The 22,794-nt window shown below is 37.8% G+C and overlaps 1 protein-coding gene across 4 annotated transcripts in view; it reads left to right on the top strand.

Moving 5' to 3' along the window:
* The window catches only part of PSD3 (pleckstrin and Sec7 domain containing 3), a 458,929-nt gene that overhangs the window by 353,174 nt on the left and 82,961 nt on the right, over positions 1-22,794 (top strand). For all 4 annotated transcript variants that reach the window (XM_090258695.1, XM_090258696.1, XM_090258697.1 and 1 more), the window contains 2 exons: positions 5,458-5,501; positions 21,120-21,313. In XM_090258695.1, coding sequence (XP_090114821.1) covers positions 5,458-5,501; positions 21,120-21,313 — 238 coding nt within the window. The remainder of the gene's footprint in view (positions 1-5,457; positions 5,502-21,119; positions 21,314-22,794) is intronic.

Below are 22,794 nucleotides of genomic sequence, written 5' to 3'. Positions count from 1 at the left end.
TGCAAACTTTCTGCTGCTGTATACAGAAACATTCACAGGTTCCAGGGATCAAGAACCAGATCATCTTTGAGGGGTTCCTTATGTAGCCTATCACAACTGGATATCATCTCACTGTGTATAATTTATGTGGGCTAGTGTGGCTCATTAAGATTGATGTTAGTACCTTTCTCCACGTGACCCCAATACCAATTCATGGCCACAGAGAAGTGGCAGATTTCCATGACAGTGTTTACTCACAAAACTTGCTCTCTTAGAGCTAGCTCGGTAACCCCTCCCATAGCTAGAGGTAAATTATTTTCCTGAGATGTAGGCTACACCTCCACTCTCAGTCTTTTATTGTATATGGCAAATACCTTTGGTCATAAATGCACTGAGAGGAAAGGATCCATGCAGCAAGCCTATCAGCCTCACCAACACAGGCAGTTCAAACATGTGTCCTAGCAACAGTGGTTCTTGTTGAAAGCTCATCTTTTAAGAATAGAATATGGCAGTGACCAGCATTATTTGAATCTAGTCTGAGAGTTACAAGGCTCTTTACCTTTTCACACGGGCCAATGCTGTAAAGTTAGGTCTTAGGAGGAAAGAATGTAGTTAGTTATAGTTAGTTGACTTTAGTACTTGATTTCTGGAAGAGATGCGATTTCTAAGTCAAAGTTTATGAAAACCAGCTATAGGACCCTGAGAGCAATTACTTTAACACACTGAGCTTCATTTTCCTCATCGGTAAAAGGAAGAATTTCATGAGCTTTAAAGCTCCTGTTAGCTCTGAAAATCCATTTGGTTGTTTTCTTGAGTGGAAATTAGAGAATTTTAACAATTTGTCCAGAGAACATTAGTAAAAAGCTTGTTCTTGGGCCATTAGTAGCCAAGTACAAGATGACGACGACAAGATGGCACAATTGCTAGAAAAATTCTGGCAGTTCTGGGATTCCGACTTAAGTATTTTATATTACCATAAACTACCTTCTGCTTTATATGTCGTGTTTCTGTACTCAAAAAATTAAATATTTTATACCGATACAGTTTCCTAAGATTGAAAGTACACTTTCTCCATTAAGTCTTCATGCCCTAGTTTCCTCTTTACTGAGTTTAGGATGTTCTGGGAACACCCAGGTGATCTGAAGTTCATAAGAGTTCACATGGGCTGAAGATAAACCCATAAATTCACTCTTACTTAAGAGATAAGATGAGGATGATAGGAGTAATGAGAAGAATTATCCAAAAGAGATAGGAGAAAATTCAGGAGACTTCTGTGCCACAGAAAATAAGGAAGAAAATATTTGAGAGTACTGAGTGCTGCTGAAAGGTGAAGAGATTCAGGAACACTAGAAGGTGGCCTTGAATTTAGCACTAAAGGAAGCTGATGGATTTATTGTGATCAGTTTTAATAAGAGGAATAGGGCTGGAAGCTAGATTGCCTGAACTGAAGAGAAGAGATTAAGTGAAAATAAGAATTGCAGAAATAGCTCTCAAAAACTTGGCTTAAAAAGAGAGGCCGAGGCCCTGGCCAAGTGGCTCAATTGATTGGAGCTTTGTCCCATAAACCAAAAGGCTACAAGTTCAATTCCCAGTCAGGGCACATACCTAGGTTGTGGATTCGATACCCAGTCGGGCACGTGTGGGAGGCAACTGATTGATGTTTCTCTCTCTCATTGATGTTTCTCTTTCACATTGTTGTTTCTTTTTATTTTTTTTCTCTCTCTCTCCCTCCCTAAAAAAGCAATGAAAAAAAATGTCCTTGGGTGAGGATAGGAGGTGGGGGGCAGAGAGGCACTGAAGAACAAAGGTGAGAACTGAATCTCAGAAGTGGGCTTGGGAGAGATGCACATGCTTGAAACCTGTTAGAAAGGAGACATTAAGGAGATGTCACCCCAGAAAGGGAAGGTATCAGAACCAATGTCAGGGGCTGAGTCTTGCCAAGATGGGACACTCCTTTCCTTACATGTTAGGGAAGATGGCGCAAAGTTAAAGAAGGCCCATGAGTGACGGCTCTGCTGAATCTTCAGTAATGATGACTTTACAGTGGCATTAATTTCTCCTATTGTTTAATCCGTTAGTGATGAATTAGTCACATACAAATAGGGAAGGTTGTGAGGTTCAGGAGGATTACACTAGTGGCTAGATCAGTGCTGCCATCTCTTCTATAGATACCCCAGCCCCCTTGACACCAGGGATGGGCCCAATTGTCATCTCTCATCTGCCAGCCACATAGATTAGTCCATGGAGAGGACAGGTGACCTAAGTCACACCAGCTGATCTCTTCAAACTGGAACTAGGAGAAAGAACTGTTGGTTTTCTTTTGTTGAGAGACACAAAGATGTGAATGGGTATTGCTTGTTGTGGACACCTTTCCTGTGCAGTAAAAAAAAAATAAGGAATAGAGATGTTTGGGATGGAAAGAGAAGGGTTGAGAGAAGAGAGGGGAGAGTTTTAAATTCCTGTGTCCCTGAGGCCAGCTTCATCCATATCTTTTTATGATTTGGCCACATAAACTATGAGATCCTCCTTACCCTTAAGGTAGAATTTAGGTACTTGTATTTGAAACTAAAGAAACCTTAGCTAAAATATGGTATTTGAATGTGGAGAAGTCAGAATGTGTTTGGCCAAGCGTTACAGGTCCAACAGAAGATATCAACAAAACTGGTTGAGGTGGTGGATCGTGGGATCTACACTGCACAGGAAAGGAAGTGATTCCCGTGATAAAGAGAAATCCAGGGAATTCAACTCTTAACTAAGTAGATAAAAGGATAGGAAGTTGTGATGAGGGTATAAGTGTTGGATGTATTTGCAAAAAGCATTTTGCCTTCTTAAGAAAAATAATGAATTACCATAAAGATCTAAAATAATTCGTAAAAATCTGTTTGTAATTTTGTGATTGAAAAAGTTAAGGATAATATCTGTCTTTTGGATTTGTCCTGTTACAAACATAGAGGACCCTGACTTACAATATGGCAAGTTTTTTGAACTTTACAAGATACATTATAATTGATTTTTATTGTACCGTATGCAGCCGATTGAGTAACAAGAATTTTTTAATTTGGAATTCAATATCTCTTTAAGAAAAATATTCTCATGAGTAAAGAAAAATTGTTCTAGGACAGAATTGAATGTATTAGAAAATTTTAGATCTTAGCTATCATTTTCAACTACCTTTATGGAGAGATTTTTTTTATCTTTAACACATTGTTAAATTACTCTGAATAGTATTGAGTATGATAGTTTATAAAGAACCTTTAGTTATCTGTCTCTTTTCAATTGTAGTTTCTCAGCCCACTAGTACTAGTAAGTTCAAAATGGCTCATACAAGTACTAGAATCCATCCAAAAGGCACTTATCCAGCAAGAGTCTCTTGAGTCTTGAGCTAGACACCTATTCTCCCTGCACTTCTCTAAGTATAGCTTCATGAGACATTAGCTATAAAATAGGTTCTTATAGTTCTTCCGGAAATTCGAGTCCTTCAAAAAGAATATACAATTTACAGCATAGTCTTAGTGCCTTGATTTTACCCCTTATTTTAATCTACTGTTCTATAATTTTTGTTTTTGAAGACATGCTTTACCATGTCCTGATAATGATGAAGTGCATCCTAATTTTTATTAACTCCCATGATAACCCAGTAAATAGATTGTTGTAGCCACACTGAAGAATTCCCAGAGCCTGTCAAAATACTGGCTAAGGATACATGTATTGAATCTTAAATAATATACAACCTGTAACCTACATATATTTGAACTGAACTTGAAAGTGTTTTTGCTGAAAAGGGGATTCTCTACTGGTGTGCAGTCTTCGTTTCCACACATGTAGACTGTCTCCTACACTTGGACAAGACAGAGAGAAAGGCAGAGATAGAATACGAGGCATTTCTCCTTCTGCTCTGCTACCTGGGAAACTGTCTGAACCTGCTGTTTCCTCTTCTGTAGGATGAGGGGTGGGATGGCACCTGATGCCCCCTGCCCCCCGCCTCTTTCCATCTCCAAGTAAATGAAGTCTCTGCTGAGTCTAATAGGTCCTAGTCATTCTTTGAAGACAAATGTTCCAACTTCATTATAATGTTATTATGCCCCCGAGTTATCCTTTCTTCAGTTTGATTTGCTGTTGTGATTTTATATCTTAGAGATTCGTTTGTGTTTTTCTTTATAACGTCTTACTCAAAGTTAAGAAAGTCAAGATGAGGAGCAGTATTTTCTTGGATCGTTGTCTTGGAGCAAGTTGATTACAAGAGCTTCTATGTAATGCCGAGCTGGGAGGGCAGAGAGACAGTGGTATGCTGCCTTGTCATTACTGTTACCAAAGCTCTGCAGAAGCTTTCTGCCTCCCCTCCACCACCTCACACACGCCAGTATCGCACTAACTGGAAAGCAGAATCATAAAGTTAGACCAATGGAAGCTGCTTCAGTCATTGGTATAGAAACACTGAAATTATTTTAAGTTTTTTTTTTTTTTTTATAATCTGGCTCTAGTTCTCCTTCTATGTATCTTGCTCATTAAGTTGTGAAAATAATTATATTTATTCCATTAATGAAAAAGGTCTAAATACTTTGATATCTATACTAGTGAAACTACAAGACTATAAGAAAAATAGAGTCGGCGGCGGCGGCAGCCGTCCGTCTCGAGAGACGATGGTGTAGCTTCTTAAGAGTCTATCTGCACCGCCGAGAATGGCTGTGCAGTCCGACTCGGGAGTGACACGGTATCTGTCTCCTCCCGTGTTGAATCGACATCTTGCGATGGCGCTGGAGTGTCCTCTCCAGTGAAGCTGAAGCTACAGAGCCTGGGCAGGGTGATATGGAGGGTCTGCTGTTGCCCATGCAGCAGACCCCCCCTCTCTTCGCAGCTGAAGGGTCCAAGGGAAAGACGGAGTCAATACAGCTTGGCTTCAGGTGCGCCGCAGGAGTTGCCGGTGTTGACTATAACGTCAAACCGCCTTAGGGACTCCGGCTCCGGATTTTCTGTCGGGGTTTACTCCCTTAGCCTTTCCCCTGAAGAGGTATGCCGCAAGGCAGCGGAGGTTTTTTGGAGTCAGAGTTTTCCTTCTCTGATGTGCCCTGACTGGAAGATAGAACCAGCGACACTTAGCTCGCAGGCCGACGCTCAATCCACTGAGCCAAACCAGCCAGGGTCTAGAAAAATAGAGTATGTGGTCTAATTTTAATCATATCCTAAAGAGGATATAAATATTATAGTAGTGTGTACCTATGGTAAAATGTAATACAGTGGTGTGTGTTTTACTTATAAAAGACTTTTTTTTTTTACTTTGTGAGAAATCTGTTTCACAAAATGCTGCTTACCCCGTGCTCACTTGCCTCACCCAGGTATTCCTCACTCCACAGAGGGAGACCAGCCCAGAGGCTTGGGAGCTGCCTGCCAAATCTCTCAAGCCTTTTGGATTTGGTCATTGAATTCAAACTGTGCAACGGAATGAAGAGAATAACTCCATCTTGTTTTCTCTCTTTTCAGGCTCTATACAACTCAATCAAGAATGAGAAGCTTGAATGGGCCGCGTAAGTATGCTGCATGTCAGCCTTTTAATAAATGATCTACTTGCTCTTTCTCGTTGTCTTCCTTTATGCCCGAGTGGTGATCCTAGAGGTGAATTAAATGTGCACAGACAGTTCTCATTTCACGCTAGTGTCTTACCTATTTTGTATAAAACCTTAAGTATCCATGTCTTTTTCTTGGTATTCAGCATGCTCTTTTTCTGCTTTTCATCTGGTTGTTATGTCTGTAGGCAATTAATTTTCTTTTTAATGTATCCTTTTAAAAGTAGCATTTTAAAAGAAAATCTGATTAAATTACATACATTCCAAAGCCCAATACAAATTATTTTGGTACCATCCACTTATTTTAATTCTCTCTGTCCTATCATCATAGATCAAGGTTTCCAATCCTATTTTCCTGTGTACTAAATATACTGGGATATTGATAGATAAGCTTGAGAAATGGTAGACTAAAATAAACTAAAAAACTTTTTTAACTCTCCAACTTCTAGAGGCTTGTACTATGCCAATATATATTGTCAATCCCCAAGAGAAGAACACATTGAAATATTTTCTGAACCTGTTTAACAGTAGAATGTAGTGTTTCAAGGTACACACTTTGGGAGATACTATTCAGATTAATTACACGTAATTCTCTAGACCAATGATACCACTCTTGTTACATTTTCACTGATCAATATAGCAGTTAAGAATTTAATCTTTAAGATATTAAGGAAGAATCTTTACTAAATTTTTAATGAAGTTATCAGAAGTTAAGTCAAATATGTTTTTAATTAGAACTACATGTGAATTTTGTTTTTGATTTTCACTCATATGAAGCATTCGAAAATACTTTTCTACATGTGGCCTAATATATCAATCTGTAGTGGACTTGTTAACAAAATCATAACATTGGGGTAAATCTTATTATTTCATGTGCACATTGGGGAAAAGTGGTTTAGCAATTGACTATATCTTACATGTAATATGCTAGAAAGAATAGAAAATATCAATACCACTTGAATTGTTTCCACTGATTGTAAGGTCAGATGGTACTGTTTTAATTAGGGATTCAAACATTAAGTTGAGACTGTAATGTTTACAAGTGTGTGTGATTGCTTATGTTTCTATATGTATATATAGATATATGAGATTCACTTAAAGACAATGAATCATTTCAAGGAAAGCTCATTAAGGTTAATAAGAATTCATGGTCTGAGATCCAAAATGATCATTTTTGGACGTATCTCCCTTTAATGAAAATGGGTTTCCTAGAAAAATTTCATAAATATTGAATAATATACTTAGAAACTTGCTGAAATAGTAAAAGCATATTCTGACCTACACAGAATACACGCTAGAGAAAATTAATAAAAATAAAATAATTTTAAACATATTCACCCTAGTGAATTTGTTACGGTAGGCTTTATTTGTATTTGTGTGGAGTGGTTTGATCTTGGGTCCTACCCATGTGTGGGGAGTGGGGGTTTACACAGGAGCTGGACTCTTCTGTTGCTGTCTTGTCAAGTCAGCAGAGCATCGTGTTCCAGAGCTCTGATAGATTTGGGTTTGAATTCCAGTTCGGCTACAAAGACGCCGCTACAAAATTTGTAGGGTAATGTGTACTTGCATGCGAGGTATCTTGGTGTTGATTTAGAACCTTAGAAGAAATCAAGTTAGGGAATCATGGAGTGGAGGGACCCCAGAGGCTTTTAGTTCACTGGTTTTCTAATGGGTTCCATGGAGCCCTAGGGCATCAATGGCTAGGGGCATCCATGTGAACGAGGGGTAAGGGCTGATAACTGGGACTCAGTTCCAACTCCCACCAGCATCCTGCCAAAGCGGCCCCACTGCTGTCTTTTTAAAATACATATTTGGAGTTCTACTTAATGTTCCTCTTTTTAAAGGTATCTGTACTTAAAATTTTTGTTTGAAGGGTGCTACTTCCAGAGGAGGGGGTGGAGAAGGAGGGAAAGAAGGGGAAGGGGCTAGTCAAGGAACATGTATAAATGACCCATGGACATGGACAATGGGGTAGAGATTAACTGGGGGGGGGGGGGGATGGGTGGGTTAGGGGAGAGCAACGGGAAAAATCGGGACAACTGTTAATAGAACAAGAGTAGCAAAAAAAAAAAAAAAGGAAATTAAAAAGAAAAAGAAAAGTACTACTTCGGTTCAGTGTTTTCACTTCCTATATGAAGAAAATGAACTCAGGAGCATTCATTTACAGGTCAAAAGCTGCAGTGAGTGCAGTGGCAAAGCCAGGGTTTGTTCCCAGGTGCCCTGGCTCCCCATGGCAGCTCACGTCGCCTCACTTCTCTGTGGCCACATACTCAAAGTGTGTGCTGGGCAGAGATCATGCTGAAAGTCTCTATGCTTTTGATACAGTGAGAATTAAGAGTTTCATATGACATTTTTAGTCTCATTAAGTGCTCCTAGAATTACTAGTATTCTTCCCCCGGGCAGGTTAGGAAACTAAGATCATTCATTCATCTATTCCACAGTCTTTAAGCAGCTGCTGCTGTGCCCTAGATACAAATATGAAAAAGACCCTCTGCCTAAGGGGAGAACACAGCGTGGGGGTGGGTGGGAAAGGGTGGATTGTGCAAAGATGAAAACATAAAATATAAAAATTGTAGTGAAGAGTACAATTAGCTAAACCTCCCTGCAGAAGGTCTCGGCTCCCTTAGGCAGGGCAATTACCATTCTTCCTCAGACCCTTTGCTTGGTTATTCATTATTCATACAGCATCTATTTGTTGAATTACTTTGTGCTGGAAATTTGGAGAGAACAAAAGTGCATAAGGCTCTCAGGCATTTTCCCTGGTCTTAGGAATTTTACGGTTTAATACAAATGATGAAATAAAAGGTAAGGAGTAGTTTCTCTCTGATTGGGATGGGGTTGGATGAGGTGAGTGGCAGTAGATAGAGGAGCTTATAACTTATGTTAGAATTGTTTAAAATATAGCTACATGAAGATCCTCAGAGAATATAACAACAGAAAAGGGAATATAAGTACAGTATTATTTGTTAGGAAAATTAATGGTCTTCTCTTATTTATTGCTATTATTGTACAACAGTATTTAGAGATTGCAATAAATCTCTCCCTGGTTTTTAAAAATATTAAAATTTTATGTATTTAGCCTCACTTTAATTAAGACACAATAAAACTAGTTTTATATAATGTACTTCCGGGCTCCCCTTTTCACTCCCCCGCTTCCCTCAAGGTCTGGGCCACAACAGCATTTGCTTTGCTTATCATAACACACAATTGTTCTCTTGAACTCTGAATAAGCATTTTTACAACCTTGCATCATGGAATAATCTTTGCTATTTTATATTACCCTATAACTCACTTTACAGGAGCAGTTTAAAAGCTTTATTACCTTTGCATCTAAATTAAATTGTTTCCTGTCTCTGCCCTCACATATCAAATTGTCCTGCTTAATTAGGTGAGGTGGTGCAACTTGGGGATCTTTGTCTTTCAGATCATGTGTTATAAAAGCCCAGAGCTTTAAAAAAGTGTGGTTTTAAATGACAACAGTTCATTGTTTGGTTACTTTATCTTTTTTTTTTTTTTTTTTTTGTAGCAAACTTCCTTATGGCTGGTCTTTTCAGGAAACCAATACTATCCATTTATTGGCTGGTTTTAGGGGGTAGAGAAAGCTCTCCAAATATTTCCTCCCTCTCCTTTACCATTATTTTGTGTATTGCTACCTGTGAGTGTGAGAGTGTGTACCTGTTTTATGTCTATGTGTATTGTTGGAGAATGATATTAAAGACAATGGAATAACTAGTACTTGTTATTTCACGTGACACTTTAATTCTTTATCTAATCCAAGGGTCTTGGTCTGAAATTGACAACTGCCTTCCAGAGTCTCTTTGCTATGCAGTCTCTGAAAAAAAATTTTTTTTCCAAAAAAAGAATAATTTAGAACTTCTACTTTCATTATTTAGTCTCTTTTCACATTTTAAATAACTCGGTGTTGACTCTAATTTTATTTTAGGTCATTACATTTATCAATTGCAATGTAGTCTCAACTTTTGCTCTGTAGGAATGGCCACCTCAAAAGATAGTTTTAGTTCCAATCAAGAGAGTTTATCTTTTAACTTGGACTGATTTATATGAACCACCTTTAGCTTATGAATGTAATTCATTGCTTTGCATTTAAGTTTTTTTTAAATCATTTTCTTTTTGCTCTAATTCTCCCTAATTTTTTATTTGCCAACATCAGAGCTCCCCAGGAAGAAAAATGGAAATTCACTATCTATACTTTTTATATTTGAATTTGTGTCCTAAAGGAAAGGGTACTTTTTTGTCTTATTCTAAAATATTTTTTTACCTTGAGCTAAAATTATTTTATTTCCATAAAAGAAGATAAATCATGGTAATTCATTTTTGCAATGAGTTATTCTGTTAAATAACTTTATTATCCTAATGCCCTGGCAAATCTAGGGATATGAAGTTGTTAATTGGGATGCTGTTTCTTAATTGCAGATATAGATATATGATAACTCTTTTATTCAAATCATTTTGGATCAAGACATTTATGTGGTATTTTGATCTAAGAAGTTCAAGAGTAATTCTCATTTTAAACTTCCAGATAGCCACCTGTAGGTTGATAATTACTACTGAGAAAACTAAGACAAAAAGAAATTGCTAATAGGTTGGATAATAATTGTAGATAGTGAATATAGTAAATATGTAAAGAAAAACCTTAATGTGTGGGCAGAGAGGTAGAAGGGTTAACATTCGGAGTTATTGGTAAAAAGAGAACTAACCATGGAAAAAATTAATAAAAGTGTGAGATATTTGACTAGAAGGAATTAATAGAATTTGGTCTTTATTTGAGATGCTCATATTATTAAACATTTTCTAGGTATGCATTGTGCCTCATTGAAATACTTAAAAAATATAATAATATTTAACATTTCTACCATCGTTGCTATACTCATATATTACATCTTGGTAAAATAATTATCATGTTAATATTAGATGGAATTCACAAATTTAGAAGACAGACTTAAGAGACAACCTATGTGAATATTAAGTAAGGGTAAATCTAAATATGTATAGTGGATGTATAAAGACTATTATTGCTTTGATTGTTCTGTTTATAAATTCAGTGAAGTGCATCGAATAATAGATATGGAAAGAAAAACAGAGAAATTCCCTAATTATGAAAAAAATGATCATTAATTTGAAGGAGATTTTGAGCTAAAGAATTGATATCACTTAAAAATGGATCAATCTCCTGGATTTGGGTATTTAAAGGAAGAAAGATTTCAGGGTTTAGAATGAGGGGAGATTATCTCACATAGCTTTATGAAATTAATTTTATTAAGAATCCGAAACATGCCCTGGGTGAGGTTGTAAAAAAAAAAAAGAAAAATCTGAGTCATACCTCACACTTAACATTTAATCTCTAAGTACCTATTTTAATCAGCCATTTCAAATATACTAACTCAGATATATAAGTAACTGGAAAAAATTTACCATCCAGTTCTTAGCTTTAAAAGGCTTAGTTTTTTAAATAGTATGCTTTCTGTGTAAGTGGCATCTCAAAGCTGAGATTGCGATGGATACTTAGAATTTTTAAGGATTTTATTGTTATAACAGTTTTAATATCCACAAAAATGATGAAAGTGGTATAATTTATAAATATTGTTATCTTTACTTCACATTACCTTTAACCTCAAAATATGCAGAGCAGACAGGTTGGTGAGCAGATGGAATGAGATTATAATGTTAGTAGCCTACTTTTACAGAGAGGGAGAAATAGAGGGAGAGAAACATCAATTGGTTGCCTCTCAAACGCCTCCAACCAGGGACCGAAACTGCAGCCCAGGCATGTGCCTGACTGGGAATTAAACCCACAACCTCTCGGTTTGCAGGACAATGTCCAGCCTACTGAGCCACACCAGTCAGGGCCCAAAGCAATTTTAGAATCACTGAAGTGCAATGAATTATGAAGGCTGAGATATAAGAAAAGTGTCATTTTTCCCTAATATGCTGATGATTTAGAATTTTATATCTTAGCCATTGCTAAGCCTTTGATTTTTGTTAAAGAATGACACAAGAAAAAAATGTAATATAATTTCTAAATGAAGCATAATATGAATGCAGTGGCTAATATGGTGCCTTGAAAATTTTAGGCAGTAGTTGTTTGGATTTCATTGAGCATGTTGTATGTGTACACTGTGATATATACATACATGCATTTTCAGAGGTGAGAAAATTGTCACCTCCTATCAATAATACTGGAGGAAGTTATTTTTAGTTGTCCATTAAAATTTCCCTAGTAGGTCTTTTGGGAACATGTAATGCCTAGCTTGACATCAATGTACTCCCAACAACTTTAAAAAAAAAGAAGGAAAATTAACATCTACAGTTAAGTTTCTTTTAGTTTGGAAAGCATGCTACAGTCATTGTACATATAGTCAGGTCCTTCATTTCAGAAAGCCAAGTTACTAGCCTGTTTCTTCCTCGCATCTGGCAGCATCCTTCTTGGTGTTAAACAGCAGATGATGGAGCTTGACGTTTTTCATAAAAGCTTATTCTGTTTTTTACATTCAGATGCCTGTGTAAGAGTAAGGTATTTTTAGAAAGTAAAATGTATTTCCTGTTTTCATCAGAATTTTAAAATTTACATGCTTTTTTATTTTTTATTTTTGGTAAGTGTCAAAGGCAGATTCATTTTAAAGTCATTCTGCCTTATGGCATAATATAATGTGATATAATAAAAACCCCATGACAGATGAGCACATTTTTAAAGAAGTTTATTCTTCACTTTGTTTTCCAGTATTCATCTAATCACAATATTGCAATGATATTCAAGTTAGTATTCTGTTCCTACACTCAACCACTATGTTTATTTGTTTTTTAAACAGGTTTATTGAGGTACAATTTACATACCATAAATTCACCCATATAAGTGTACAATTTCAAGGTTTTTGGTCAATTTACAGAGTTGCATAACAGTCACCACAATCCATCACCCCATTCCTGTCATTCCATAAAGGTTCATTGTGCTTGTGAATCAGCATAGCTTGTGATCAGCCCCAAGGAGGTCTGTTGGCCACTTAGCATGCAAGGTTCACCTGTCTGAACCTTGGTTTTTCATTGAGATGGTGACATTACCTTTTTGGGTAGTTGTAAGATTAAGAAATTAACTTATGATGATGATCATGGAGGTTCAAGATGGAGTTTGGTGTCTGATTCATACTCCCATTCCCATCTTTAATATTCCAGCTAGAGGTGTACTGAATCAAGTGAAGTGAAATATTTGCTTTGTAGCCTGAAGTGCAGGGTGCCCTAGGAAAGTTAGATTGGAAAATGCAATGGGGATCTGAGTGACTGTCAAGCCTGCTGAGCTCAGCCCACCTGACTTGAATATGGACTGAGAAATCAGAATTAAAGAAGCAGAGAGGTGCCTGACCCATTGGATTTGCCACAGTGAGGCAGAAGGAAGAGAGTACTGTGTTTGATGCTGGCGGGGAGGGACTGAGAAGTTTATGTGAAGTTCACTGTTCAGTAGTACAGGCTCACTAAAGACTAAGAGCAAATCGCAGAGCTATAGAATGGTTCTCTTCCCCCACCTTATTACCACATTACTGATGGCCTACTTACTGCAGTTCCTTCTGCTCAATACATTGTCTCTGACTATTCAGGAGAAAATTATAAAGATACTAAAAGATAATAAACATGGTTTGGAGAGAAACAGAGCAAGCACCAGAACCAGACTCATATATAGTAGGGACTTGGAATTATCAGATCAGAAATTTAAAACAACTATGATTAATATGCCAAGGACTCTAATGAATACAGTAGACAGTGTGAAAGAACAGATGGGCAATGTAAGCAGGCAAATGGAAATTCTAAGAAAAAATTTAAAAAGAAATGCTAGAGATCAAAAACACTAACAGGAGTGAAGAATGCTTTTGATGAGCTCATTAGTAGAGTGGACACATCTGAGAAGAGAATCTTTGAGCTTAAGAATACATCAATAGACATATCAAAAGATGCTAAACTTCACTAATCATCAGAGAAATGCAAATTAAAACCACAATGAAATATCACCTTACACCTATTGGAATGACTATCATCAATAAATCAACAAACAAGTGTTGACAAGGTGTGAGGAAAAGGAACCCTCATACACTGTTGGTAGGAATGCAGATTGGTGCATCCACTGTGGAAAACAGTATGGAGGGTCCTCAAAAAATTAAAAATAGAACTGGGTTTACATCCAAAGAAACCCAAAATGCTAACTCAAAAGAATACTAAATACACCCCTATGTTCATTGCAGCATGATTTACAATAACCAGGATATAGAAGCAACCCAAGTGCCCATCAATAAACAAGTGGATTAAAAAGCTGTGATGCCTTATACTGTGGACTATTACTCAGCCATAAAAAAGAATGAAATGTTACCATTTGTGACAACATGAATGGACCATGAGGGGGTTATGCTAAGTGAAGTAAGTTAGTCAGAGAAAGAAAAATACCACATGATTTCACTTATATGTGAAATTGAAAGAACAAAATTAATGAATAAATCAAACTGAAACAGACTCATACATACAGAGAACAGACCGGTGGTTACCAGAGAGGAGGGGGCTTGAGGACAAGGTAAGAAAGGTAAAAAGATTAAGAAGTACAAATTGGTAGTTACAAAATAGTCACAGGGATGTGAAGTACAGCATAGGGAATGTAGTCAGTAATATTATAATAACTATGTGTGGTGTCAGGTGGGTACTGGAAATATCAGGGTGGGGAACACTTTGTAAAGTATATGATTGTCTCACCACTATGCTGTGCACCTGAAACTAACACAACATAGTATTGAATATAAACTGTAATTGAAAATTTTAATAAATTTAAAGAATATGTCAATAGAAACTTCAAAAATAGAAAAGCAAAAAAATGCTGTGGTGAGGGTTTGGAAAGAAATACCAGAGAACTGTGGGACAACTCTAAAGATGTAACATACATATAATGAGAATATCAGGAAGAGAGAAAGGAAATATTTGAAGCAGCAATAACGGAGAATTTCCCACAAGTTAATGTTAGATACCAAACCACAGATCCAAGAAACTCAGAGATCACCAAGCAAGATAAAAACTACAGCTGTTTAAAAAGACAACAACGAACAAACAAACAAAGCTACACCATAGGCAGATGATATACAAACTGCAAAAACTCAAAGAAAAGAAAAAAACTTTGGAAGAAGCCAGAGAGCCAAAAGAGAGAAACTCTACCTTACCTATAGAGTAACAAAGGTGAGAATTACTTTCAACTTTCCAGAAACCATGCAAGCAAGAAGAGAGTGTAGTTAAGTATTTAAAGTATTGGGAGAAAAAAACTCAACAAACTCACCAACCTAAAATTCTATACCCTCTGAAATTATTTTTCAAAAGTTAAAAGGAGACTTCACCACGATAGTGACATGGTCATTTTAGACTTTGCTCCACCTCACAAGAACAACTAACAACTGTTCGAGGATATCACTGGGAGAATCCTAGAACTTTGGAGTGAGCCTGAAGCATGCCCCCACCCCCATACAACAGAGACCAAGATGGACTGCATTAGAAGGGTAAGAGGAATGGCTGTAGGGTGTATTGCCCCTCCCCCAGGCCAGAGCAGCACCATACTGAGAGGTCTCTGCCAAGCCTACAGTTCCTCCAGTGAGAAGAGAGCTCAAGGTGACATGCAGACCCCCAGCATTGTGGGTTTCTTTGTGGAAGCTCCTACTCTTAGTTTTGCCCAATGGGGATCTGAGTGAGACAGAGAAGGTGAGGGAAGGACTCTAATAACCAACACTTGGCAGTCTGAGTTCTTAACTCCAGAGCCCAAATGGTAGCTCCAACCAGTGGCTTTGCTCATCTGTGGAACCTCATCAACATTTCAGTAGTCTGCCAGGGAGTTTGGCAGGGTGCAGGTCTGCCTAATTTGGTTTCATAAACAAGGAGTTCTGCTGGCCCTGGAGCCTGGCCTGCCCACGTCCAGGCAGGGGAGCTGAGTCATAGCCCCACCCACTGTGGAGCATGTCCCCCAGCTACATCTGACAGGAAGAGCTGGTGAGAACACCTGGAAGCTGTGTAACCTAGCAACTCCAGCCAAGAGGGAGGCGGGCAGAGATCATCACCCCCAGAGCACAAAGCCGGGGGCCCTGTCCAGCCAGGAATCTTGGGGCACCGATGGCTTGAGTCAATATTGCGAAGAGCATTATAGTTGGAGCTGTTTCTCCCACTGTACCTGGGCAGGGAGACTAATTTGTAGCCCCACTTGTTGCTGAATAAAGTCTTCAGCCCACCCAACCAGGGAACCTAACCAGACAGAGCACACAGGAAGCTGCATTTCCCATCCAGCAGCCTGATTATCGTGGCACTTGGACAGGGAGCACAGCTCACGGCTTTTCCTGCCAGTAGAGCACAGCAGCTGGCCACGCCTGACCAGGAGATTCGGTGCACACTGTTGCCTGACTCGGGCCCCCAAACAATGAGCCATGTAGGCCCTGGTCTTGTCCTCTGCCTCACCAGGGGAGGGAAGCTAATTCATAGCCCCACCAACTGCTAAGTATAGTGCCCAGTCCCTCAGAACGTATTGCTATTGTTCAGCACATGACTATAATCCAACCTAAAGATGGGCAACAGACCTGAATTGACGATATTCCAAAGAAGATATATGAAAGGCCAACAGGTACATGAAAATCTGCTCAACATCGCTAATCATTAGGAAAATGTAAATCAATACTGCAATGAGATACCAGCTTATACCCATTAGGATGGCCACTAGAAAAGCACCAGAAAGCAAGTGTTAGCAAGCACATCAGTGGGAATGTAAAATGATGCAGCCCCTATGGAAAACAATATGGTGGTTCCTCAAAAAATTTTAAAAGGAATTTGCATGTATTCTAGCAATTCCAGTTCTGAATATATCCCCAAAAGAATTGAAAGCAAGGACTCCAAAATATTTGTATCCTTATGTTTATAGCAGCATTGTTTAAAGTAGCCAAAAGGTGGAAGCCACCCAAGTGTTCCTAAACAGATGAATGGATGAACCTTTCAGACGTTATGCTAAGTGACATGAGCCAGTCATAAAGTAGGAGTCCACTTACATGAGGTACTAGAGTAGTCAAATTCACAGAGACAGAGTGGGATAGTTATTGCCAGTTGTTGAGGGAGGAGGGAATAAGAAGTTGTTATTTACTAAAAAGAAACTGGTTTTAAAAAAGTTATTTAATGGGTATAGTATTTTAGTTTGGGATGATGAAAAATTCTGGAGATGCTGGTAGTATTGGTTTCACAACAATGTGAGTGTATTTAATGCCACAGAACTGTACTATTTAAAAATGGTTAAAGTGATACATTTTACTACAATAAAAAAAGGAAATGCACTTTTCGTGCCTGCTGAACTTGAACTTATCTTTATTGTCCAACTTCAATATCACATTCTTAGTGATGATTTTGCAGGTTGGGTAATATTTTAGCTCAGATCTATAAAATGTTTCTTCTTAACTGTTATTTCCCACCCTGATACCCCTCAGACACAACAGCCCCACCAATTTATCTTTATATTTGAATTCCACATAACAGGCCCTTCAAAATTACTTAACTTTAGAATTTAGGGCTGGCTGAAAACCCACTTGCATGAGACTTGCCAAGTGGTGTGTTTCATAGTCTGCTCAGTGGCTGGATCACTGCAACAATAGTGAGCTGCTGTAAATTTTAGAAAGCAGTTCTTCAGTTTCGTGGAATTTCAGTGAAATATAAGACTCCAGGGGATTTGTATGATTTCTTATCTTAACTTTTTTGTTTGTTTAAAAATAAAAGCACCTGTCATGAGTGAGGCAGAATGTGTGATTTACAGTTGCCCTTTAGAAAGAATAGAGAAGTGGAAAGTTACCCACGACTGGCACTAGAGCTTTTGTCATTCTGGAAGTCAACTGCATCATGATGTAGTGGACTTGGACTACCAGTGAATGATAGACTTGATCACCAAGAGAGCAGATTGGTGTGAGGGATGTTTGGGGGCATTTTGTAGTTTCTAAGGTGTTAAGATGTCTGGAATTTCAGTAGACTGTACTCCACTGGGAATCTTTTTAAATGTACAAAATATTTGTGTATGAATCATTCTTTTCACAACCAAGACAGAGAGCCCTGTTAGGTCTTCTCTATTTTACTTTTAACAAAATCCTTTGTATTTTCACTCTGAAAATGCCTCAGTGGATCAAGGTACATGGAAAGCCCTAGTTAGGGACTGTTTTCTATAGAAATGAGTTGTTGATTTATAGAATTATTTTTATCAGTATATTGTATTAATTTATATCTGCTTTTATATATAATGGAAACAGCCTTCCTTATGGAGAGGGACTGTCACTTATGATGTCTATAAAAACAATAAAACCCCACAGTGATGCCATCAGGAATATGTGACTTTAGGTATAAGGTGATTGGTTTCTATTCTCTGCCACTTCCATGTCTCACATGGAGCCAGTCAAGAGTTCTGGGGACTGAAGAAATGTAGGAGGAAGAGCAGGAATAAAAGAGAAGGGAAAGCAAAGTGGTAGGGGAGGGTGCTAGCAGGGAAGGAAAGGTCCTCAGAGTATTATTTCTGATATCGCTGCCATCTTGGAAGTCCCAGCCATCACACACCCATGTGTATTTAGGCCCAAAAGACAGCCATCACCAGATACTACCAACCTGCCTCTCTGTCCAGGATAGAGTCTGACAAGGTCATTTCATTAACCTTCACAATATCAAGAATGTAAGAACGGAGTTGCTCAGAGAACCATCAAGATGCAGTGAGCAGAAAAGGAATTTTATTGAGGGAAGTAGCAAGGCAGGAGGGAGCCGTGCTGTGAGAATGGCTCCAACTTCGAACTTCTAAGGGGGAAGTGCATTGCTTTAAAGGGGGAAGGAAAAAAGGTATGATTGTGTTATCTTGCAGCTGGCTGATCAAGGCCTAACGTGGTTCAGTTTGGCACACCCTGTGATCATGGGAAACTCCCGGCTCCCAGCTCCTGCCTCAAAATATCGCTATCTCCCAAGCAGCTGCAAGTGTGGGGCGGGGCATGGGAACCGAGGCTGTCAAAGGATACTTGTTTTGCAGGACTCAATATTTTTACTTACTCTCATAGTTTTACTGAGCTGTATGTTGAACATTTCTCCAGTTATTGTCTTATTGTTGTACTTGGGCTTTAGTATTCCAATGCCATAGAATATGCAAGCCTTTCTAAGACAACCTATTTAAAAGAAATGTAATCCATGCGACATATATAATTTTAAAATTTTAGTAGCCACATTGTAAAAGTAAAAAGAAACAGGGAAAATTAATTTTATAATGTATTTTTTAACAACCCAGTGTATCCAGAATATTTTTTAATTTAATTTTTTTATTTTTCTATTACAGTTGTCCCATTTTCCCCCCATTGCTTCCCCCTACCCAGCCCATGTATCCAGAATATTATCATTTCAATATGTAATCAGTATAAAAATTACTGAAATATTTTCCAATTTTTGTACCAAGTCTTTGGAAATCTGGTGTTGTTGTTTTTTTCACTTATTGTACATGTGAATTTGGACTGTCCACATTTTAAATTCTCAATAACCTTATATGGCCAGCCTACTTGATAGAACTCCCAATGGCCAAAGCTGGAAGTTTTTGAGCAATAAATTAAATAATAATACTGTTTGATTATAAACCAAGGAAAAATTTAAATATCCATTGTCCATATTTACACAAAAGTCCCAATTAGTAAGGTAGGAGAAATGAGGGAAATAAAATCACCATTAGCTCACCACAACAATAATTCTCACAGGCAAGACTCACTGATAAATGCTAAAATTAGTGGTCAGAAGTTTAAAGAAAGAATATTTCCATAGTCATAAAATATTCCCCTAAATCATTTACAAAGAAAAATAATAGCTTTGCAGTATAGAAACTTGCCAGGCACCACCTTAACTGAGAGATCAAGGATCATCCCAGCTAATAAAAAATGTGATGCACTGAGAAAGTCCATCACCTATGGCATCCTTCCCAAAAATATATAACCTTAATCTAAGTATGAGAAAACATCAAACAAACCTACACTGGGGATAGTTTACATAATAACTGCCCAGTGCTCTTCAGTGTCAACATCATGAAAGACAAAGAGAGACTAAGGAGCTGTCACTGACTGGAGGAGATGTGAGAACTGAAGGCACTGTGGGATAATGAATGGATAAGCTCCTGGAGCAGAAAAAAATATTAGCCAAAAAAAAAAACTGGTAAAATCAGAATAAAGTCAAGTTTAACCCTTTGACTGCCACGTGGAATTTGAAATTTGGATCAACATGAGAAAAAAATTATATCAATATATAACCTGAGGTACAAAAAAAAGAGAACAAAACATAAAATATGAATTTTTCCATTGTTATTTACATTTATAGCCATCGAAAAAAGAGTCGCTGGGAGCAACACTGGTACTTTTGGGAAAATTTGTCAGTGTCACTCACAGCAACATTGGCACTCAAAGGGTTAGGTTAGGTTATCACTTTGTAGTGTTAAATTATTCGTTTTGAATTTTTACTGTAGTTACATTGGGGAAGCTGAGTGATGGGCATATGGGAACCCTGTGCACTATCTTTGTAAATCCAAAATTATCTCATAATAGAAGTCAAATATAGATGTCTAAGAATCCAGTGTTATTTTTATACATCTCACAATTACTTATAAAATACCAGTGAAGAAAAAAAGGTGATATTTCTCAATCACCAAATAAACACTTTTGATGATTGTTAATTTTGTTGATTTTTTCTAAATGTATTTTATTGGTGGTTATTTTGGCAAAGTTTTAATAAAAATATTTAATAATCAAAGTTTAATAGTGAAACCAGGGGTAATTCAGAAAATTAAAACAGGAACTAAGACAAATGCTCTTATTTTTTAGTGTGCTTTGTTTTGCAGCAGTACATCAGAGCTTATTAACTTTCTTCTACCCTCCCATTTTCTCCTTCTACTTCATGCACATTAATCTCAAGCGTGGCTGATAGGGTGCCCCACACTTTCATGGCAGTTAAGAAAATAGTAGCTAATAGATGCCAAAGCTAACCCATTGGTAGCTTTACCTGTGGTTTTGATATTTGAGATCAACCAGGTTATTTGGTAGATATAGTTCAATGCTATTCATTGGACTTAACCTATAATTATTTGTTGTATTCCGTATGCTTTGCATTATGCTCGACCATGCAGGTGCCAAAAATCAACATCAAAATCATGATCTCTGCCAAAGAACCTCCTCATTTGAAAGAAGATGAACATAAACGCACTATAGTGGGTGGAAAGAGCAGAGGCTTTAGAGATTTGACAATCTTATCCCCACTATTTCTTCCTTTAATCACTAGATCTGTACCTTTGTTGTTTATTTCAGCTCCGAATCTGTTTCCTTATCTCAATATAGGCTACTACTAATGTCTTACCAAAATGGCATGATCATGAATACCTAGACCATAGGAGACAGTTAATAAATGATAGCTGTTTATTATCATGGTTCTTATTAAGGCTGCTAAACCATTGGAAAACAGTAGTTCATTATACTAAGTAACTTTGTTCATTGAATATTGTGGTAGGTGCTGAATCTTTGTGTTTTCTCCCTTTAGAGATGATGAAGAGAAAAAAAAATCTCCATCAGAAGGTACTGATGAAAAGGCTAATGGGACGCATCCAAAGACCATCAGTCGTATTGGGAGCACTACCAACCCATTCTTGGACATTCCTCATGACCCAAATGCTACCGTGTACAAAAGTGGTTTCTTGGCTCGGAAAATTCACGCAGATATGGATGGAAAGAAGAGTAAGCATCATTTATTGTCGTTTTATTTTATCTTTAGGCTCAAAATTTAAAGTTAATTTTTATGAAGTAAAGTCAAAGATGAGAGAAAATTCTATTATGTTGATCTAGAGAAGTATTATTGAAGTCTGATAAAATCTCTAACCCTAAGTCAGAAATCCACTGTGGCACCTGATCTTCTTGAAGTAGAATAATAGAACTTCAGAAATGGAAGTCTTACAAATTACTGGTTTCCAACTTTTTATTCATTCATTCTTTCAATAAATAATTTTGAGTACCTACAATGTGCAGCATAAAAAAATATAGTAGTGAAGAGGATGGAGAGGGTTCCTGCCTTCATGCCATCTACATTTCTGCTGGTTAAGGGAAAAGTTGAACTTACAACACATAAAATAATCATTGGAATAAAATCCAAGAGACAAAGTAGGGAGGGAAAGAATTGAGAGATCCAAGCACATGTGGAAGAATTGGCCTCTGTGGAATGAGGGACAGGTGTGACATAGGTGAACAAGGCACAATTGGGAAATTGAAGGAGTCCTATCTGACGGTTCTGTAAAGTATGAGGCATGAATATCTACTAACAGATAAAGTGTTTGAGATTTGTGAAAAATGGAGTGTGTTTCCATGCTTAGAATAAACTTTGCAGAGTGAAACAGCAATTTGATGTAGTTGAACAGGCTAAGAGAAGCTAAAATCAGTAGGCTATACCTGTAGGGCATCCTTGCCCACCTACAGACACAGATATGCAGTGCTGGGATGGACAGTACCACTGCTTCCATCTGTGACTGGGCACTTCTTAACGTGCTGGCATATTCTATTAGGTTACAGTCAAGAGAAACGTTGTAGTAGAATGGTTTCGACACTGACTTACGATGCTGAGCAGGTTTCCTAATATTTCCAAACTCTTTAGGATTACCCCCACATGCTTCCTGTGCATACTGCATACCAGCCTACTAGACTGCTTGATTTTCTCTAACAGCATGGTGTCCTACAGTTGCAAGTGACAATAGGTCCAACTAGCATGGGGGAAAGGGGCAAGGACACACCTGAAGATGAGAATTGTCACTAAGGCACTTGAACCATTTCTGTTTCTACATTATTTTGCATGTCAGCTTTATTCTTTGAAACAGAACTCTCTTACGTGGCTGGATACATAATTATTGGCAGCACTACAGAGCATGTGTCCACTTTTGTCACCAGAAGGATTCTTTTTCATCCTAAGCTTACAATTTTGTATAATTCTGGGGCAGGACTCCGTTTTGTGTGACTGAGGGGATAGAATCCTTTGATTGACAGCACCCACATGGTTGTCATGGCAACAGGGAAGTTTTCTCCAGAAGGAATAATATACAGGTCCCCGAGAGAGTTCTTGGTAGACAAAGCAGTAGACGTTCATTCCCAGCCTGCACATACACCCTTTCTCCACACATTGAGTTCAAAGAATGCTTTTGCCAAACATAGTACAATCTTTCATTTATAACCAC

This window comes from Furipterus horrens, unplaced genomic scaffold (genome assembly GCF_987537825.1).
Source record: "Furipterus horrens unplaced genomic scaffold, mFurHor1.1.pri manual_scaffold_12, whole genome shotgun sequence".
In the NCBI taxonomy this organism is placed as follows: Eukaryota; Metazoa; Chordata; class Mammalia; order Chiroptera; family Furipteridae; genus Furipterus; species Furipterus horrens.
This window is presented reverse-complemented; position numbering and strand designations above follow the sequence as displayed.